This window comes from Oryctolagus cuniculus, chromosome 4 (assembly GCF_051225735.1).
Source record: "Oryctolagus cuniculus isolate XC-2025 breed Fujian yellow rabbit chromosome 4, ASM5122573v1, whole genome shotgun sequence".
NCBI classification, from domain to species: domain Eukaryota; kingdom Metazoa; phylum Chordata; class Mammalia; order Lagomorpha; family Leporidae; genus Oryctolagus; species Oryctolagus cuniculus.
Window position 1 is genome coordinate 111,422,423 of NC_142870.1, and position 20,719 is coordinate 111,443,141.

Here is a 20,719-nt window from a genome sequence, read left to right on the forward strand (position 1 = left end):
TTCCACCCACTGATTTGCTTCTCAAATATCAGCTGCAGTCAGTGACTGGTCAAAACCAGGAGTCTGGAACTCCACACAGGTGGCAGGGATCCAAGCACCTGATCCATCATTTACTGCCTCCCAGAATGCATTAGCAGGAAGCTAGAGTAAAGTAGAGTGCCTCCTAGAACCAAAACCAGCACTCTGATACAGGACCCAGTCCTCCCAAGCTGCAGCTTAACCTCCTGTGCCACACTGCACACTCCTTCGGACTTCATTTTCTTTCTTTATGTCTGTGGATAGATTCTCTGATAGTTTGAAAGTACGCAGTCTGTCTTTTAATTGTCAATTGCTCCAGCATAATGTTTTGAAAAGATAATCTTTCCTGCATTAAATTGCTTTGTACCTTAGTCAGACAATTGTTCATATTCATATGGGTCTATTTCTGGATTTTTTAAAAAAATGATTTTATTTGTTTGAAAGGCAGAGTGACAGAGAGCAAGAGAGACACAAAGAGAAAGAGATCTTGCATCTGCTGATTTACTTTCCAACTGGCTGCAACAGCCAGGGCTGGACAAAGCTAAAGCCAGAAGCCTGGAACTCCATCTGGGTCTCCCACATGGATGGCAAGGGCCAAAGTACTTGGGCCATCCACTGCTTTCTCAGGTGCATTGGCAGGGAGCTGAATAGAAAACAGAGCAGCAGAGACTTGAGCCAGTGTTCTGATATGAGATGCTAGTGTTGCAAATGGTGACTTAACCCCCTTTGCCGCAATGTCAGCCCCAAATTTCTGGCACTTTCTTTGTTCCACTGATCTATTTGCCTATCTCTTAACCAATACCACACTGTCTGGTTATATAATAAGTCTGAAAATTGTGTAGTTTCTTTCCAATCTTAATCATCCATTTTTTTCCTTACACTAACTTATGCTAACTTAAATGTCCAGGTTTATCTTAAATATGACATGGGACAGCAGACAACCTTGCCTTGTTCCCAGTAGTCGGGGGAGCGGGCATTCAACTTTTCCTGACTTTTACAGATGCATTTTATCAAGTTGAGGAAAGTCCTCTATAATTCTAGTTTTCTTGGGGAGGCCTGTATTTAATCATGAATGGGTGTTGAATTTTGTCAAGTGCTCTTCCTGCATGAGTTGGTATGGCATGAGTTGGTATGCAAATAGTAAATCTCTTTTTCAGTCCATTAATATTATTGATAGAAGTGAATGGTTTGGAAATATTCAACTTATTTGCAGTCCTAAAATAAACTACACTTGACCATGGTGTATAATTCTTTATATTCCTGAATTTCATTTTCTAATATTTCACTAGACTTGAAACTATGTTCATGAAGAAAACAAGGGTACTTCAGAATATTTGTGGAAAAATGAAGCAAAAGATGCTTATTTTAGTGCAAAATTTTTGAAATCCATGTATATAAGGTGACCATCAAAAACTTCATGGAAAATATGGGGTGGATGTTTGTCACGGCAGTTAAGATGCCATATGGGATGCTCACACCCCTTAGCAGAGTGCCTGGTTTGCTGCTGCTGCTTCTTCTTCTTCTTCTTTAAGATTTTGTTTTATTTATTTGAGAGATATAATTACAGACAGAGACAGGGAGAGAAAGGTCTTCCATCCACTGGTTCACTGCCCACATGGCTGCAGTGGCTGGAGCTGGGCTGATCTGAAGCCAGGAGCCAGGAGTTTCTGCCAGGTCTCCCGCCATCTGTGGGACTAGAACTGGGGCTGCCTGGCACTGCAGGCAGAGGCTTAGCCCACTATGGCACAGCCTCCCCCAGGTTTGCTTCTGATTCCAGCTTCACCTGGGAGGCAGCTGGTGAAGACTCAAGTAGTTGAGTCCCTGCCATCTATGAGGGAGATCTCGATCCAGGATCCTAAGTTTGGACTGCCCCACCTCCAGCTGTTGAAGGCATTTGGAGAGTTAATGTGCAGATGGAAGATCTCTCTTTATCTTTCAAATAAAATGGAGATAAATAAAATAAAAAATTAAATATTAGACATATGCGACAGAAAGAAAACCCAGGACCATACCAGCAATATTGTTCCCTAGGTTCCTGATGTCTCTAGCCAGTGCTCCTTCTTTTCTCCACATTTCTGATATTTGTATGTTTTCTACATATTGTCCAGAATTTTCAATTGCATTTAGAGGAAGAATGGAGATTAGTGTGTGTATTTTATCATTCTCTAAGTGACAGTCATGTCTGTATAATTTTATAAAATTAATGGAATCACTTATAGATAGAGCAAATACAGTATATTAATTTCTTATTTAGTATATATGGACTTTCTGATATTAATTTGATGAACTTAATATGATTTTTTCTTATTCTAATTCTTCTTATTTACTCCACCTGATTTTTTGTTGGCTATAACTTTAGCCTTCAATTTTCAATTATAACATTACAAATTCCATTATTTTCCTCTAAACCCTAAAATATATTTTTTGAATTATCCTATTTAAACAACAATATTTTTAAAAGATTTAGTTATTTATTTGAAAGGCAAAATCACAGAGAGAGAGGGAGCAACAGAGAGACAGGCAGAGACAGACAGAGATCTTCCATTCACTGGTTCACTATCCAAATGGCCACAACAGCCAGGGCTAGGCCAGGCCAAATTCAGGAGCCAGGAGCTTCCTCTGGATCTCCCATGTGCAGGGGTCCAAGAACTTCAGCCATCTTCCACTGCTTTCCCAGGTGCATTAACAGGGAGTTAGATTAGAAGCAGAGCAGCTGGGACTCTAACTGGTGCCATTAAGCTGCATTGCAGGTGGCAGCTTAACCCACTGCACCATAGTGCTGGCCCTAAACAATGTTTTGACACAGATCTGTTCCACCCATCCCAGAACCTTTAATGTAGAAATAAATTCAGTAAACATACTCTTCATTTCTCTGTTCTTCCAGTTTAGCTTAATAACTTTATGATAAAAATCTCTATATTATTATAATTTAGAGCATTTATTGCCTGTCATGGATCCATAATTTCCACAGCTGCTTTAAACTTAGCCCTAATTAAAATAGATTTAATGTTTACCAATAGTCTTTGTACCAGAGATTTTCCATTTATTGTTTTGATGGTTCAAATTTCTCTTCCAATAACTTCTTCTAAATATTTTAAGGCTACTATATTCTCAGAAACTTTTATTTTCAAAATTAGTTAAATATTTGTCATCACACTATGTTTGAACAAAAGCTGAATTGTATATAAAATATTTCCTTTTTCCCCCAAGAACTTAATATATGTTGATTAATCGCTTGCTAGTAATTTTTTTTTTTTGACAGGCAGAGTGGACAGTGAGAGGGAGAGACAGAAAGGTCTTTCTTTTTGCCGTTGGTTCACCCTCCAATGGCCGCCGTGGCCGGCGCATCGCGTTGATCCAAAGCCAGGAGCCAGGTGCTTTTCCTGGTCTCCCATGAGGGTGCAGGGCCCAAGGACTGCACTCCCGGGCCATAGCAGAGAGCTGGCCTGGAAGAGGGGCAACCGGGACAGAATCCTGCGCCCCGACCGGGACTAGAACCTGGTATGCCGGCGCTGCAAGGCAGAGGATTAGCCTAGTGAGCTGCGGCGCCGGCCTAGCTTGCTAGTAATTAATGTTGCTGTGAAGCAACAACTGTGAAGCCCAACTGATTTTTCTCCCTTTTAAATGATCTCACAAATTTTTGCTTTAAAAATACATTTATTAATTTGTATTATTTAAAGGGCAGATAGTCAAAAAGAAGAAACTAGACAGAGATATCTTCTATCCACTGGTTCATTCCCCAGATGCCTGCAAAGGCTGAATTTGGACTCGGAAAAGTCAGGAGTCGGGAACTCAATCCAGGTCTCCCAGGTGGGTGGCAGAGACCCAAGTATTTGAGCCATAACCTGCTACCTTGAAGGATGTGCTTTAGCGGGAAGCTGGATAGGAAGCAGAGGCAGGACCTGAATCCAGGCACTCTGATATGGGATGCATGTGTCCCAAGTGACGTCTTAACCACTGTGCCAAACGCCTTCCCTTCATATTTTCCCTTATAATAAATCTTAATTATTTTTTCCCAGAATAGAGGATATCCATTCTGCCTGGAGCACAATATCTTTTACTTCAGCAGGAAAAAATGCTGAATTTTATATCTGAACACTTTTTCTGCTTATACACTTCTCTTCTTGTTCATTTCATTCCATTAATTTACTCTCCTCATTTTCAGCATATTCTCCATGTTTCCTGGCTGTGTCATCAACAGATCCCATTCTCCTATTTTCTGTTTCCAACATGGCCTTCATTTATATGATGTGAGGTGTAATTTTCATTTTCACTTTTCTGAACTCGGCCAGCTTACTTTTTCATTTCCTTTTGTTGTCTTTTCATTTATTCTGTGAACCCTGTATCTCTACAATGCACTCACATTTTATAGAGAACACTTTTTCATGATGTCCTTTGAATTACTGGAAGAAATCCTGGTTAATATCTTCATGTGCTCCACAGCAAAACGTTTGAGCTCTAGGTTCATCTGCTTTTTTCCCCCTATTCCCTTCTAGAATAATTTGTACTAAAAAAGAAAACAGCCTTGGAATGATTTCAATTTTTGTTTTCAAATTGATGGGACCACTTAATGCACCAGCTTAATCTTTATTTGTACTATTTTTTGTGTGTGCACTGGATATTTCTGGAATGATGCTTTGAATTTGGGGCTAGAAAATTATCTCAACTATTTTGGAGCCTTCCTGGCTCACAGTTAAACTCCATACGACACCAGATGTAGGATGTGTGTGCATGTGTATATATGAATGCGTGTATGCTTGTGCATGTGTATGTGTACATGTATGTTAGTGCATGTGTGTGTGGTGTGTGTGCATTTAGCCTTCCTTTAGCTCCAAGGTTGCTTGCCACTAAAGATTCCCATCTGTGCTAGAACAGGTTTGAAAACATGATATATCTGTGCATTTCTGATTTTCTCCATCTTTCCCCCTCCATCTTATGATATCTAGGAGAATTCAAGAAAGCTCCTATAGTCTATTCACTCACCAACTCCTTGTTTTTCAACTTAGGGTCATTAGTTTTGCCCTTCTGTATGTGCCAGAAGTGGCTGCACGGCTGGCCATACACACAATCCATAGGCACCCAGCATCCTCCCCACAGGCCCCTCCACTGGACTCGAGAGCTCTTTTACTATTATAATCATCACTATGATAACAGTCAAGATTATGAGGTGGGACAAGAAAGTTTTGAAGTTTCCAACAAAGGCTGTGCTTTCCTTTCCATATCTCCTTTTTTCTTATAGCTTTCAGTGGGCTTCTCAAAGAGGATTGCAAATCTTAGTTTTATTATTAGATATTTTCAACACTTAATTTTTGGCAATTTAAAAAATTTAGCCAAAGCTATTTAAAATTTTCCTGCTGGTTAAGAGTTTGGGTGACATCATCTTTATTTCCTTTCCCTCCCCTCTGCTCTTCTCCCCTCCCCTTCCTCTACCCTCCCCTCCTTTACCCTCCCTTCCCCCCCCCCTTGTTTGTTTCCCAGTAGGTTATTTCCTAAATACTGCTATGGGAGTATCATTGTGATACACGGGGTTAAACTGCTATTGGTGAATCCAGCATCCCATATCAGAGCACTGGTTTGAGTCCTGGCTGCTCTGCTTCTAATCAGCATTCCTTCTAATGTGCCTGGTAAAGCAGCAAAAGACGGCTCAAGTACCTGCATCCCTGCTATCCATGTGGGAGACCTGAATGGAGTTCCTGGCTCCTGGTTTCCACTTGGCCCAGCCCTGGCTATATGGGGGAGTGATCTCTCTATCCCTCCCCTCCCCCACTTCTGTTACTCTCCATTTCAAATAAACAAATATTCAAAGCAAAACAAATAAATAAACATTTAAAGAAAAAAGTTTGGTAAACAATGCTCCTATAATTATATTCCCTTGAACCAAATCTGCTTCCATAGTTTGGATTAATTAGTGCTTGGATAAGCACAGTGACCCCTGTGGCCATGGTTACCTTGCTGACACTTGGGTCCCATTCGGCCAGGTGGGCACTGACACTCTCCAGTCACTGGGTCACACTGTCCTGAGCCACAGAAACACCACTGGGCACAATCTTTCCCATAGTGATCAGCAGGACAAGCTGCAAGAGAGAGCAAAACAAAGCCAAGCCAAGCCAAACCAGGTTATTCTTATTAAACATTTTACTGGATAAGATTTTTGAAAACTTATAGGCACCTGGACCTTTCTTTTAATTAAATAGATTTCACTGGCCAGCGCCGCGGCTCACTAGGCTAATCCTCCGCCTAGCGGCGCTGGCACACCGGGTTCTAGTCCCGGTCGGGGCTCCGGATTCTGTCCCGGTTGCCCCTCTTCCAGGCCAGCCCTCTGCTGTGGCCAGGGAGTGCAGTGGAGGATGGCTCAGGTGCTTGGGCCCTGCACCCCATGGGAGACCAGGAAGGGCGCCTGGCTCCTGGCTCCTGCCGTCGGATCGGCACGGTGCGCCGGCCGCGGCGCGCTGGCCGCGGCGGCCATTGGAGGGTGAACCAACGGTAAGGGAAGACCTTTCTCTCTGTCTCTCTCTCTCACTGTCCACTCTGCCTGTCAAAAAAAAAAAAAATAGATTTCACTGACTTGTATTCAGTTTGGTTTTCCACCAAAAAGTTTATTTTGAAAAAACAAAAGGAACTGTTCAAATTGTTGCTTACATAGAACGATTTTAGTCGGCGGGGTGAATTTCCAACAAATGTCTAGCATCAAAAACTAACATGTAGCATAAATGTCTCTTAGAAATTAGGAACCCTAACACCTTCCCAATTTGCATAAATCTTTCTTTGCTAGGTGGGCCTATTTTACCAAAACCTTGCATGTTGTGTATATGTGTGTGGGTGTACACATATATCTCTGTGTATTACATAATTACATAATATGCAGATACTTTAAACAGTTCATGCAAAGTGGAATTAAAAGTTAAGTTCATTTTGGTGCAAATTATTTTTAAAATCTATGCATAATCTTTACATAATACACATTTTCCATGAACTCTTTGAAGATGACTCAAATATACCTATGTAATCATGATCAAATTATATATATTTATAATGATTTTGTGTGTTTCTACTTAAAGTCCATTCTTGAATCTTAGCTTATACTCCTAAACATTTACATTAACATCCAATATGCTCATCTCTTCAAATATTGTAAATGTATTTATTAATTTGCCTATGTATTGATGCTACTTCATTCCAAAATTTGAGATGCTAACTAGTACAGATAACATTAAAAGATAAAATAAATTTCTTTGAGAATCAATATGGTAAGAACACATACATAAACAATTAGCATAATTCCTTGACCTTGTAAGAGGTCGGCTGAAAATTTGGCTTTAACCTACCTCTCTTGTCAAAGTAAATAAAAAGAAAGCTCAGGTAAAAGATCATAGCTTTCTTAAGAGGAAAATACTCCCAATCTGCAGGGAAACCACAGATTTTGGAAATGCTTTGGCCAGAGGAAATTTCTCCCATTGATTCTCTTTGAAGAACAAACACAAAGGAGCCAGCCAGAACCCTCCTTAGGAAATGTTTATGGGTTGGCTTTAACTCAAAGATAACTTGGCAGTTGAGGCCTCAGAGGCAGGATCCACTAGTTGTCAGTTGTCTGCTACCTGGAATCTGGACTTTGTCTTACCCTCAGTACAGCAGGCGAACAAGGCAGGAAAATTAAACAGAAAAAAAAATCACTCTCATATGAATAACAGAGAGCAACTACTTTCCTAGGGAAGAAGCATTTTGGGTGTTTTTAGCGCACGACTTAGTACCGTGCCTAATCACAAACTTAACTAGCATTCTTCTAAATGAAAGGATCTCGGCTGAAGAGATTTCACCATCTGGTCACAGTGCTGAGCTAAGTGTGCACGAATAAGAGTTAAGACAGTACTTCCATCTTTAAGATCTACTGCTGGATCTTTTACTCTTCTAAGAGGTCTAAGATAACAGAAAAGAGCACCAAAGTATAAATGTGCATCTCAATGAATGATCACAAAGTGAACATCCTCATCAATTGGTCCGAGGCCTAAACACAATATTACCAGGACCACCTCTCCTACCGTGTGCTCTCCTAATCACTCCTTCTCCAGCTTCCCTAAAGATCATCAGAATCCTGATTGCAAACATGAGGATTTGTTCTGACTACCTAACCGTCACAGACAGGCCAGAGGAATCAGAGGGTATGAGTGTGTCTAGAGTGATTTGGATTAAACACAAACTCTCCAAATGTTTAGAAAATGGCAGATCTGACAAAATAATGTATTCACTAAGGTATATCCCTAAGTTATCAGAGCCTGGGTATTTTTACATGTTCTTCAATATATATCTGGTCCCTTGAACTTTATGTCAATAATTGTTTTTGTGATAAGTAGTTAAGGTTTTTGGGTTTTAGGACACTGTTCACTTTTTGGTGACTAGGGAAAATGCTTACTTTTGAGCTGGAAGATTGCTGAAGGTAAATACAATCATGGAACTTTAGCCAATGGGCTTGATATTGTGAACACAGGAATCCAAGGCCTGCTCTGATCTTCTCAAACAGATGTTCTAATTGTGACTTTTTTTTTTTTTTTGACAGGCAGAGTGGACAGTGAGAGAGAGAGACAGAGAGAAAGGTCTTCCTTTTGCTGTTGGTTCACTCTCCAATGGCCGCCGCGGCCAGCGCACTGCAGCCGGTGCACCGTGCTGATCCGATGGCAGGAGCCAGGAGCCAGGTGCTTTTCCTGGTCTCCCATGGGCTGCAGGGCCCAAGCACTTGGGCCATCCTCCACTGCACTCCCTGACCACAGCAGAGAGCTGGCCTGGAAGAGGGGCAACCGGGACAGAATCCGGCGCCCCGACCGGGACTAGAACCCGGTGTGCCGGCGCCGCAAGGCGGAGGATTAGCCTAGTGAGCCGCGGCGCCGGTCCTAATTGTGACTTAAGTTCAACACTGTTGGGCAATGGGGTTATGACTAAATGGATCTCTTTATCTCCTTTCACTGACTCCAGTTCTCAATAAAAATTTGATGTAAGTAGTCCTCAATCTAGAGTTGAGGTTGGTTTGTGTTTGCTGTTATTAATTAAAATCATTGTAACTACATTTACTTTTCTAAGTGCGATTCTTAAAAACTCAGCTTTAGCACCTTTACTACCAGTAGTGGACCTTGGGATGATGAACATATTCACTCCCTCATAGGTAGGAGGAACGTACGTTCACTGCAGTCAGCCCCAATGAAGCCAGGAGGGCAGTTGCAGGTGCCAAGCGTGGTGTCACAGGTGCCGCCGTTCAGGCACTTGCATGTCTTTTGGCAGTATGGACCGTAAGTGCCTTTTCTGCATCCTGTGAAAGGAGAGCAAAGACACATGTAGTGCTGTCACTTGAGGCAATCGGTGTTTAAATTCATGCCCACAGACATGTGGTCAAGTCAACATTCCATCGGCTGCTCTTTGGAACTTTCCATCACCTTCAAGCTATTGCTTCAAGATATGGACATACCTGTGGATATGAGATGATACAGTCAGATGGATATTAGGGTCTGGTGCTGCTCAATAAGAAGGGATAAAACTTAAATTTGAGCTTCTTTGGAAGTCCACATACTTGTAAAGAATACAGAATAGGTGACAATTTGCCAACAAACAAGAAGATTTCATTATAGCATAGATAAATTCATCATCTTATTTAATGTTTAAGTGCCACAGACTGTCTTGTCTGGAATAATATGGGTGTAATGCAGACAAGAATTCAAAAAAGAGACCAAGAATAAAGCACCTCTTTTCATTTTCTGTTAGTTTTTTTTTCTTTCATATCCACGGAAGTGTGGCCTAACATAATAATATTTAAGTAAGAGATAAATACATTGCCGAAGAATGAATTTTACCCATATTCAAACGTTTATAATGCCCATATACAATAATATCCTGCTCCCAAACAGATTGTTCTCACCTGGAGTCTTGGATTTTGCTTATAGACTTGAAGGCTGGCTGTCCCGTTCCTCCCTGCTTACAGTTTAGAATGAGATTCTCCATGACGGAGATGGAGAGCAAACACTTCATCCGTACCACAGGCTATTTTTCTGATAGCTGTTCTGAGCCACTTTTCAGTGCATAGAATTATTTACAAAAACCCAATAGAATGTACCTAAAACCAAAATTAGTGATCTTAAAAATATTCATTTATTTCTCTTCTCTCATTTGCCAAGACATAAAATTCTTCCTTATGTCCATCTGGGTCAGTTTTTTAGAATGTACAATTTTATAGCTTTTATCAAGTTAGTAATATAGTAAAATAGATGTGTGGTATTGAAAAAGAATGTTTGGTTTCTTGATATTAAAGAAAAACACAGAAGACAAGATGAAGCTATGGAGACCGATACATTGAGGTCTGCTGTGTATGGTTAGTATGTTGTTTTTAAAAAGAAGTTAAATTAATAAGGGTTGATTGGCATAGAAAACTCTGGAGTCACATTACTGTGAAGTGGAAAATAACATGGATTTCTGTTCAGGGAAGGAAAGGAGAAACACTTTATAAAGTGAAACATTTTTATTGAGGAAAATGTTAAACTGTTGATATAATTATGAATATCAAAGCATCATCAACTCAGCTGAAAGGAAAAGAGAGCTTATGCAAAATTATTTGATGTATTTAAATAACTGATATATCCCATGAAGGTCTAGATTTTGAGATAATTGCCATGTGAGTTAAAGTTACTTGGGACACATAGTTCCTCCGTGACATATACCCATTTTGCAAACTACTTTAGTTATGATTTCGTAAAAGAAACACCCTTTTCTGTTTTTTCTTCACACATAGGAAAAAAGTTCACTCATTTTTAGCCTTTAACTTCATTATCCTTTTGAACTTGGACCCTGAATTTGATGAAATTAGCCTATTAATGAGTATGCCAATATATGTTCTAGCCTCTTAATTCAACTCACCAAATTTGCATCAAGAGTACAGTATGTGTTTACAGAAATGTCCATAACTTTTTGATTCCAAGAGCAAATTATTGTATTGATAATTCCAATTTCCCATTTAATTCTGTACTATGAGAACATTTGTCTTCTAGAGTCAACCACAAAGCCTTTGCTCAAATGTTCACTAAATTTAACAAGGAAACACACCCAGGGCATAATGATTTCATTTGACTCGTGTAAGAAAAATTAAGTTTCCCCTCCCTCATTTCCTAAAGCTCCATTTTGGTCATTACATGGCCTTTGCCTGTTCCCTTACAATTCCTTCTTTTTAGAAATGTCATCTTCCGGGAAAGGAGTGTTCCAATGGATCCTTCCATTATGAGGTGACTATTTTTTCCAATCCTTACATAATCCCCTCTTCTTGCACCTCCATTCCAAGAAGAAACGTGGACAGGAACTTATGGTTTTGATTTGTTTAAATTTTAAATGTCACATAGCCAGCTCTCTACTGTATGCTGTGATAACATTAATGGCATTTGGTAGTTTCATTAGAAACTTAGAACAACCAAGGCTGTGACTGTATCCTGAGACAAATGAAAAGCATGAGTCTGTTTTTCCCAAGTTCTGTTTTCCTAGTATTTGCCCAGGTTACTCACTCTCCTACTAGCCATTGTTATAGTTTTGTTTTACTCTTACAAAAAAATACCAGGATTTGGTCTGTCTGAATTTTTTTTATTGCTCTGAGCAATAGCATTAAGGCCAAGATTTTATGAATGTCTTGGCATCTTTCTCCTGTCACTGGGAGGCTTTTCCATGGCCCATGGTCCTCAAAGCATTCTCTACCAAGTGTGTGTGTGTGTGGGGGGGGTTTCTCAGGAATACCGTCAATAGAGCTGACTATGGTTAGAGAGGATTCCAAGGCCTTACATTCTCGTAGAAAGAGTGACTATAAATAATACATATTGCAGGTTGGAGAAATAAAAGATTTCCAGGGTCTGTGGTCACTTTAAAATCTCTCATTGGTCATAAAATACATAGCACAATGTGTTTATATCTACTGGGCAGTATTTTTTTTCCTACATGCTATCCACACTCCGGGACTGACCTGTCTATCCTTTGAATTATAGACAAGTGGAGAGATTCTTACTCCAAGTTTGTCTGCTTTCTCTGACCTCTGCCGAGAGAAAATTTTGATTCTCCACTCTGAACTTGAGAACATGAAAGCCCAGTTGTTCTTGGCTGGTGAAACTTTTGCTTTTCAGCCAGCTACACCTTTTATGGATATTTTCTTGAACCTTTTTTCATAGTCCTGTAATTACAGTGGATGTTGCCAAGGAACCCTTGCAGCCACATCCAACCGCGTGTTGCCTGGAACAAAGCCAATTTGACTAGTCAGGGAATGGCTCCTTGACTCAGCCAGACTCGCTTTTACAAGGTGACGCTACCCTCCTTCACCCAAGGTAGCTTGTCTTCTGAAATGAAAGTACAACTTAGTTATGTGTAACTTGATATTATTTTGTTTAGATAAACTTTCCTTGATATCAAGAAGGAATTCTTTCTGAGATAGGTGATTGAGTCAAATATAAGAAATAACTTCCTTTCTTCTAATACAAGGGTGCATGATATTACTATAACTGAAGACTAATGGAAAATGATTAATTTTATATTTTAGTTCTTCATTTTAAGTTTGAATAACTTCAATGGTTATGGTCCCAAACAAAATATTCTTTGAAACCATATTCATACATGCTTGTGTTTTTAGCTGGTAATGTTTAAAATGAGGAAAAATTCTAGAGGTGATACTCAAAATATATATTCTACAGCTTGTAGAAAATGAAAGTCAATAGGTTGACCATGAGTCCATGTTTCTAAAGTGGTGTTCAGAGGGAAAAAAAATCTTCAAATCACCCAAATCCTTTTTGAATTAGGGAAGTAGAAAGAATCTAACATAGAAAGGCCTGTGGAGGAAAGAGTATCCATCGCCAAGCTGGAGGACCACAATGAAAATGACGCCAAATCATTTTATTCTTAAACCTATAAAAAGTACATTATAAATAATTACAAGCTTAAAAATTAAGTAGCTGCCTGAACATTTTAACATGCTCTTTGGGACTTTTTTTTGGTACCTTCTCTTATAACCATTTTCTATGTTAAAATGTCCTAACAAATCAATATAAGGTGTTTGGTCTAGGGACTATTCTCTTTTATTACTCAAAAATGAGCCAACTGGCATGTTGTCATTTAAGCTAGTCATCATTTTCATTCCAGAACAACAATTTGTTTAATTTGATTGTTCCTAAGCAGCGCCTGGAACTAACTTACTTTATGAATCACCTTAAATATATTGTCATTTGCTGCTCACCGATTTATAATAACACATTTACATTTTCTTGCTTCTGTTTTCTTTGCCTTTCTTTTCCTTTGAGATATTTGTGAAAAACTTGGGGATAATTTGGATAGAACGGGCAAAATACAACAATAAAGTATATGTTTTCAACTACTCAAATGACAATTTCCACTGAATTTGCTATGAATTGCAAGGTTGAGTTAATTTTCCCTTCAGTATTCCAGGTGACGGTCCACTCTGTCTGTGCCTCCTCAATAAATTATGACTGAGCAGACAGCACACTCACAGAAATGGCAGTAGTTTCCATAGTAGCCAGGTAGGCAGGTACATCTCCCTGTGACTGGGTGACAGCCTTCATTCTCAGCTGAGCACTGACATCCCTGGTCACAGCCCTTCCCATATGTGCCTCATGGACAAACTAAAGGGAAGAGGAAATGTAAACCTGATGAATTAAATTTGTCCGTGTAAATATAGCTGCAAAAGTGAAAGCAGAGAAAAATTTATTAAATAAGACCATTGCCTACAGAAGTGTGCTGCCCTTTGGGATTTAGGTTTCATTAAATTTACTCGGGGATTACTTCACTGTTTGATTTTGTTTTGTTCAGTCAATTTGCGACCGACTGTCAAGGACTGGCTGCAATTTTCTTGTCACTGAAAAAAAAAATCATAGGGTGATGTCAGGTAAAATCAACTAAAATAATAGTATAATTCATGAGGGACCACATATCTGGATAAAGATATTTTTTTCTTGGTACAGCCGGTTTAAACTCTCAAGGTTGTTTCTCTTGGTGCATTAGCATGTTCTGTATTTGTGTCACTTGTCAGCTACTCTACTGAGTTCTGCTGTTTTCTTTCTCTAGACTGAGCAGTGAAAGCTTTACCTCCAACTTCCAAATAACATCATGCCATGTTATCTATCTTAAAAATAAAAAGACTTCCTGGGTATTTTTAAAATGGAGTCACGTTGACATTTTGAGTTTCATTGTTATGTCTCAATGACAATTCACACAAATTCAATGGAAAAAGCACAGAAGTTGGCCATTAGGTCCCAGAAACCTAAAATTGAATAATAATTACCGGATCAATCTTTTTATTTATAACCTAGAGGTTTTGGCATCAGGGGTTAACCTCGATGCCAAAACTTGAAAGAGTTAACCTGCTTTGAAAGACCACATATTGGAGAAGTATTGATTGTTTTGTTTACTGCATCCATGTTTTTGTCTGTTGTGCCAGGGATGTCCTTTGTTTTCTTATCATTCACTATCCCAGAGAATATTTCATGTTCCAATTTTAAGTAAAGGTGACAGTGATGGTAGAAATTCTAACTTTATGGGTCATTGCTTGCTTGCTTAGAATTGGAAACAAAGACTGATGAAACATGGGATATTTAATAAGAAATTTTCTAGGAGTATGTTTCTTCCTGTTCTTGACTGGGGCATGAGCAAATATGAGAACTTTGGTTAGAATCTGACTCAGTCTCTGAGCGGGTGATTACGTAGACTATTGTTAGTCTAGACACTCTTTTAGCTAAGTAAGACTCACTGATTGTCCAAATACATATAAGTAAAGCATTCATCCTGAACTTGCCAGGTATATAAAAAAGCCTACCTGCTTTGCTATTTGAAAGGCTTATTAACTTGGTTAATAAGTGGATCAAACCAAGGAACTGATCATTTCAGAGGTGGCTGGGAATAGATGTTTGTGTTTCCTACTTCCTTCACCTGTCAGTGAACACATGAGGGCATTATCTACATTCTTCTGCGACATCAGGATGAAAGGAACTACATGGGAGGTTTCTAACATGAAAGGCTGATAAGTATTCCAAAGATAGTAATATGTTTCATCAGTGGCTTCCGACAGCTTTATGAATCAAGGGTTGAAGTCACTACAAATTCTTCACAGTCATTGTGAGATCGATTTTTGCCACAGGAATTATTTGAGTATAAACTTTGATCTTCCCACAGAAAATTTGTCCACAAAACACTGTGCTTAGAGAGCTGAATTGCACCGAGAAGTCAAACGGGCTGTGCTGAAAAGCAATAGGGTTTGAGTGATATATTCCACTATCCCAATATATTTACCCATTCCCTATCTTCAGGTGATGAACCCACAGGGCTCTGAGGGAAGGGACATTTGGACTGGTGTGCTTTGAGTGGCCCATGAAAAGTGCATGGGTCTGCAATTATTCAAAAATGGTGGTGTACTCCAGAGGAAGTCGTGTGAAACTTTTGGTCAGGTGGGGCCAACACTGTGCAAGTTCTAAAACCTGCCATTTCCTTTTCTAGATACTGAAATTAAAGAATCTATCTCACAGTTTGTTATGTGGAGTAACACAGTAGATGAAGTAACATTTAGGAATTTCATGGTGCCTCCACAAAGTTTATTTTCTTTCCATGGAAATCCATATATATATATATATATATATATATATATATATAATTTGACAGGTAGAGTCATAGACAGTGAGAGAGAGAGAGTCAGAGAGAAAGGTCTTCCTTCTGTTGGTTCACTCCCCAAATGGCTGCTACGGCCAGCGCTGCGCCGATCCAAAGCCAGGATCCAGGTGCTTCTTCCTGGTCTCCCATGTGGGTGCAGGGGCCCAAGCACTTGGGCCATTTCCACTGCCCTCCTGGGCCACAGCAGAGAGCTGGACTGGAAGAGGAGCAATTGGGACTAGTACCCGCAGCCCATATGGGATGCCGGCGCCGCAGGCGGAGGATTAACCAAGTGAGCCATGGCGCCGGCCCCAGAAATCCTTATATTTAACATCAAAATCAATTGCTTAACTACGGTACCATATATGGGCAGATATCATACAAAAATTCAGCATAATTACTGAGAACAACCAGATAATATTTAAAGTCTATCATCGCATGTATTTGCTTCTCAGGGAAAATTATTTTGTAAAAACACTGGCATTATCTGATATGCAGTTTCTGAAACACATATAAAAATTTATCCATGTTTGCATTATTTTTTTAGTATCTTGGGCTTTATAACATCATTCTCAAACATTAATCACTTTTCCATCCCAGGAGGAGATGAAGGACATCCTTATCTTTGATTATTAGAATCAAGAGGGCCGGCGCTGTGACTCATTTGGCTAATCCTCTGCCTGTGGTGCTGGCACCCCGGATTCTAGTCCCAGTTGGGGCGCCGGGTACTGGTCCCGGTGGCTCCTCTTCCAGTCCAGCTCTCTGCTGTGGCCCAGGAGGGCAGCGGAGGATGGCCCAGGTGCTTGGGTCCCTGCACCCACATGGGGGACAGGGAGGAAGTACCCAGATCCTGGCTTTGGATCAGCACAGCGCTGGCCGTGGCAGCCATTTGGGGAGTGAACCAACGGAAGGAAGACCTTTCTCTCTGTCTCTCTCTCACTGTCTATAACTCTCTCTCTCTCTCTCTCTCTCACTGTCTAACTCTGCCTGGCAAAAAAAAAAAAAAAAAAAAAAAAAAAATCAAGAGGAGTGGGGCCGGCACTGTGGCTCACTTGGCTCCTAGCTTTGGATCGGTGCAGCACCAACCATAGTGGCCATTTGGGGAGTGAACCAATGGAAACTAGACCTTTCTCTCTATCCCTCTCTTTCACTGTCTGCAACTCTACCTGTCAAATAAAAAAAAAAAGAATCAAGAGGAGTAAAACTTGTAGAAGATACAAATAATTCAACCATGACAAGTTGACCTCTTACTGCTCTACAGTCAGTTTTCAAGTGGATATGTAAACCTCACTGAAGGAATTTATGACTTTTATTGCAAGGCAATAAAATGAAAATGGAAGTAAGAAATAAAATCAAGAAAAAGCATTCTGCAAGTTACCCATGAAGAATTTGGGTAAATATTGTAGCATTTCTTAGCTTAAGGATATCATGAAAAATATCTATCAATTGTCACCCAACTATATAATAGGGACTTCAATTAAGATTTCAGAGGGAATTAAGCTAATGTAAAGCATGATAGTCTCATGTCCTTTGTAACAGAAAGTGGTAAGGAACAAAGGCAATCTTGTTAGCTTATTGCATGATACTTTCAGATGGATTCCATTGTGGTGCATGATTCTACTCCATCTAGCAAAATATACAGAATTCTAGAATCTTCTCATTCAGCCAAAGATATCTGAATTCTTGTTTGCACCATGTCCAAAACAGTGAGTAAAACCAACCATGATTCTTGCCCCTATGAAGTTTGCAATAGTGGGGAGATATACACAATCAAGTAATTATTCAAACAAATATCTAATTTATATTTTTATTCATTTATTATGTAGTAAGGGGCAGAGAGGGAGAGAGAGAGAGACAGAGAGATAGAGAGAGAGATTCTATCCTCTGAACTACTCTCCAGATGACTTCAATGGCTAACTGAGACAGGACTGGGCCCAAGTTAGTAGCTAGGAACTCAATCCAGATCTCCTATGTGGGTGGCAATAACCTAATCATTTGGGAAATCACCACTGCCTTCCAGGGTCCACATAAGCAGGAAGATGTAATCAGGAACTGAGACTAGGTATCAAACTCAGGTACTCTAAAGTGGGACAGGGGTAGCTTAACCAGAGTTGTCATGTGATGCCACAGGGTGATGTGAGGAGAAGAAAATCAGGGATCCCGGCCGGCTCACAAGGCTAATCTCCCACCTAGCGGCGTCAGCACACCGGGTTCTAGTCCCGGTCGGGGCACCGGATTCTGTCCCGGTTGCCCCTCTTCCAGTCCAGCTCTCTGCTGTGGCCCAGGAGTGCAGTGGAGGATGGCCCAAGTGCCTGGGCCCTGCACCCCATAGGAGACCAGGAGAAGCACCTGGCTCTGCCTTCGGTTCAGCACGGTGCGCCGGCTGCAGCGCACAGGCCGCAGGGGCCATTGGGGGGTGAACCAACGGAAAAAGAAGACTCTCTCTGTCTCTCTCTCTCTCACTGTCCACTCTGCCTGTCAAAAAAAAAAAAAAAAAAAAAAAGAGAGAGAAAAAAGAAAAAAAAAGAAAATCAGGGATAACAAGTTAGATTGTCAGGTGTGGGGTGGTGGTGTTTAGTTCTAGATGATGACTCTATCATTGTAAATAGATTACTATTTAACTGACAACTGAAACACTGGGGAGATTCATAGTTATAAGGGGAGGGAAAAGAAAAACAAAGGGTAGGGAAGAGAAAAGATTTCCACAGGGAAAACTATTGATAATAGTATACATATGTTAGACAATGTCAACCATATATTATTATATGCATTCCTTTATTAGTTCCCTATGGCTGCTATAACAAATTACCACACATTTGTATTTGTGAACTAGTAGCTTAAAGCAACACACATTAACTATCTCACAGTTCTGAAGGTCAGAAATTTACAACTGAGAGTTGGCAGAACTATGTTTCTTTCTGAGGCTTGGGAGGGAAGATTTGTTTCCCTGACTTTTCTGGTTTTTAGAAGGCACTTACATTCCTTTACTTGTGGGACATTTTTACTTTCATAAAATCACGAATTAGCTTCTCTTTTCTCTAATCTCCTTATTAAGACATTTATTATATATATAAAAAAAAAACTCTGTGACTATATTGTGCCTATCCAGATAATCCAGAAACATGTTCTCATGGCAGGACATTTAACTTAATCACATTCTGCAAAGTCCCTTTTGCTGTGAAAGGCAATATAGTCACAGGAATTAGGACATGGACATCACTCAGGGGCCGATATTTAACCTACTGCAATTTCTGTGGTAGCCATTCGCGAATGTTCCAAGTAGCTTCTCAATTACTCCTTAGAGACCATATTATCACAAAGAGTCATATTCTAAACAGTACAATTGTGGCCAATTGGGGAGTGAACCAATGGAAGGAAGACCTTTCTCTCTGTCTCTCCCTCTCACTGTGTGTAACTCTACCTTTCAAATAAATAAATAAAATATTAAAAATTTAAAAATTTAAAAGTAAAATTATATAAAGTGTGTAAAAACTAGGGCCAAATATTTTAAAAACAATTTTAGTCAATTAATAGATCCAAAACAGAAATTTTAATATAGTGTTACACTGAAAATGGCTTGAAATTTTTAGAAAGGATCAGGAGGCAGTTTGGGCGTTCCAGAAACAATTATAGGGAGACACAGGAAGAAGAGGTATGCAATAAAAAGAAAAACTTCCCAAGAGTTAAAACTTTGAGAAATGGGCTAATTGCAGATCACAGTGGAAGTTCTAGATTGTCAATTGCTTGGTTTTCCTAGTGCTCTGTATAACATTCTTGCTGTGTTTTTAAAAATAAAATTCTCTTGGATTCTCTATTATCTATAGAACAGGGCTTTTTTGTTTGTTTGTTTTATTTGTTTATTTATAAAATGTCTCCTTAAAGCAGATGTTATTATGCTTAGAATATATAAGCAGATGTTAAACTACTTAGTCAAATGACATGACCAGTAAATGACGAAGCCAGAGGTAAAAATCTAAGCTGTTCTCAGTTCTGAGTTTTCTTGCTCTCTCAGGATTTCTTCTTAGGAAGTGAGAGGTATGTTAATATTATATAACCTTGAAAAAAACACAAAGGCAGAAAACAGACAAAGTTGTGGTTTAAGTTACTAGGTAGCAATATCAGCTTAAAATGCTTTACATGAAGACTTTCTTGCATATTCTGCTTGTGAAATAGCCATCCATTTCACTGAAAGAACTGATTAAATCCGTTGGAGGTAATGTGGCTGATGCCTCTTCCTATTTAAAATCATTCTGACTAATGAAAGACCACAAAATTTCTATTGGTGGTTTCTGTGTCGATTTAAACTGATATCAAAGCTTCATTTGACTCTGTTAATTAACTACAGAATGTGCCCAAAAATAACAAGGAATAAATAGTGACTATTTTTGATTCATCATGAAGATCCAATCTGTATACATATAAATATCCTTGTGATTCTCACGGAGAAAATTTGCTCTCTGCAGTTTGTTGACTTCCCAGGCAATTGACTGACTTTCATTAGAAATACAGGTATTAGTTTTGCTAAGATTCTGGTTAGAACAAAGCCAACTATAGAGACAAACTAGTTAATCCTAAAAACCACATAAATACTACACCTCACAAACTTATTCTGAAGGGAAATTCTTTCTAATAGTACCTTTTTTTGTCTGAGAAATAAGAATTATCTTTTTCAAGGTGACTTCTGTTTTTTTCAACTTTTATTTAATGAATATAAATTTCCGAAGTACAGCTTATGGATTACAATGGCTTCCCCCCACCATAACTTCCCTCCCACCCGCAACCCTCCCCCTTCCCACTCCCTCTCCCCTTCCATTCACATCAAGATTCACTTTCGATTCTCTTTATATAGAGAAGATCAGTTTAGCATACATTAAGTAAAGATTTCAACAGTTTGCTCCCACACAGAAACATAAAGTGAAAAATACTGTTTGAGTACTAGTTATAGCATTAAATCTCAATGTACAGCACACTAAGGACAGAGATCCTACATGAGGAGTAAGTGCACAGAGACTCCTGTTGTTGACTTAACAAATTGACACTCTTGTTTATG

The 20,719-nt window shown here is 39.5% G+C and overlaps 1 protein-coding gene across 5 annotated transcripts in view; it reads right to left on the bottom strand.

The window, feature by feature from the left end:
• The window catches only part of LOC108175368 (EGF-like and EMI domain-containing protein 1), a 710,453-nt gene that overhangs the window by 30,377 nt on the left and 659,357 nt on the right, over positions 1 to 20,719 (bottom strand). For all 5 annotated transcript variants that reach the window (XM_089330996.1, XM_089330997.1, XM_089330999.1 and 2 more), the window contains 2 exons: positions 9,185 to 9,313; positions 5,967 to 6,092 (listed from right to left, as the gene is read on the bottom strand). In XM_089330996.1, the coding sequence (XP_089187122.1) occupies positions 5,967 to 6,092; positions 9,185 to 9,313 (255 nt within the window). The remainder of the gene's footprint in view (positions 1 to 5,966; positions 6,093 to 9,184; positions 9,314 to 20,719) is intronic.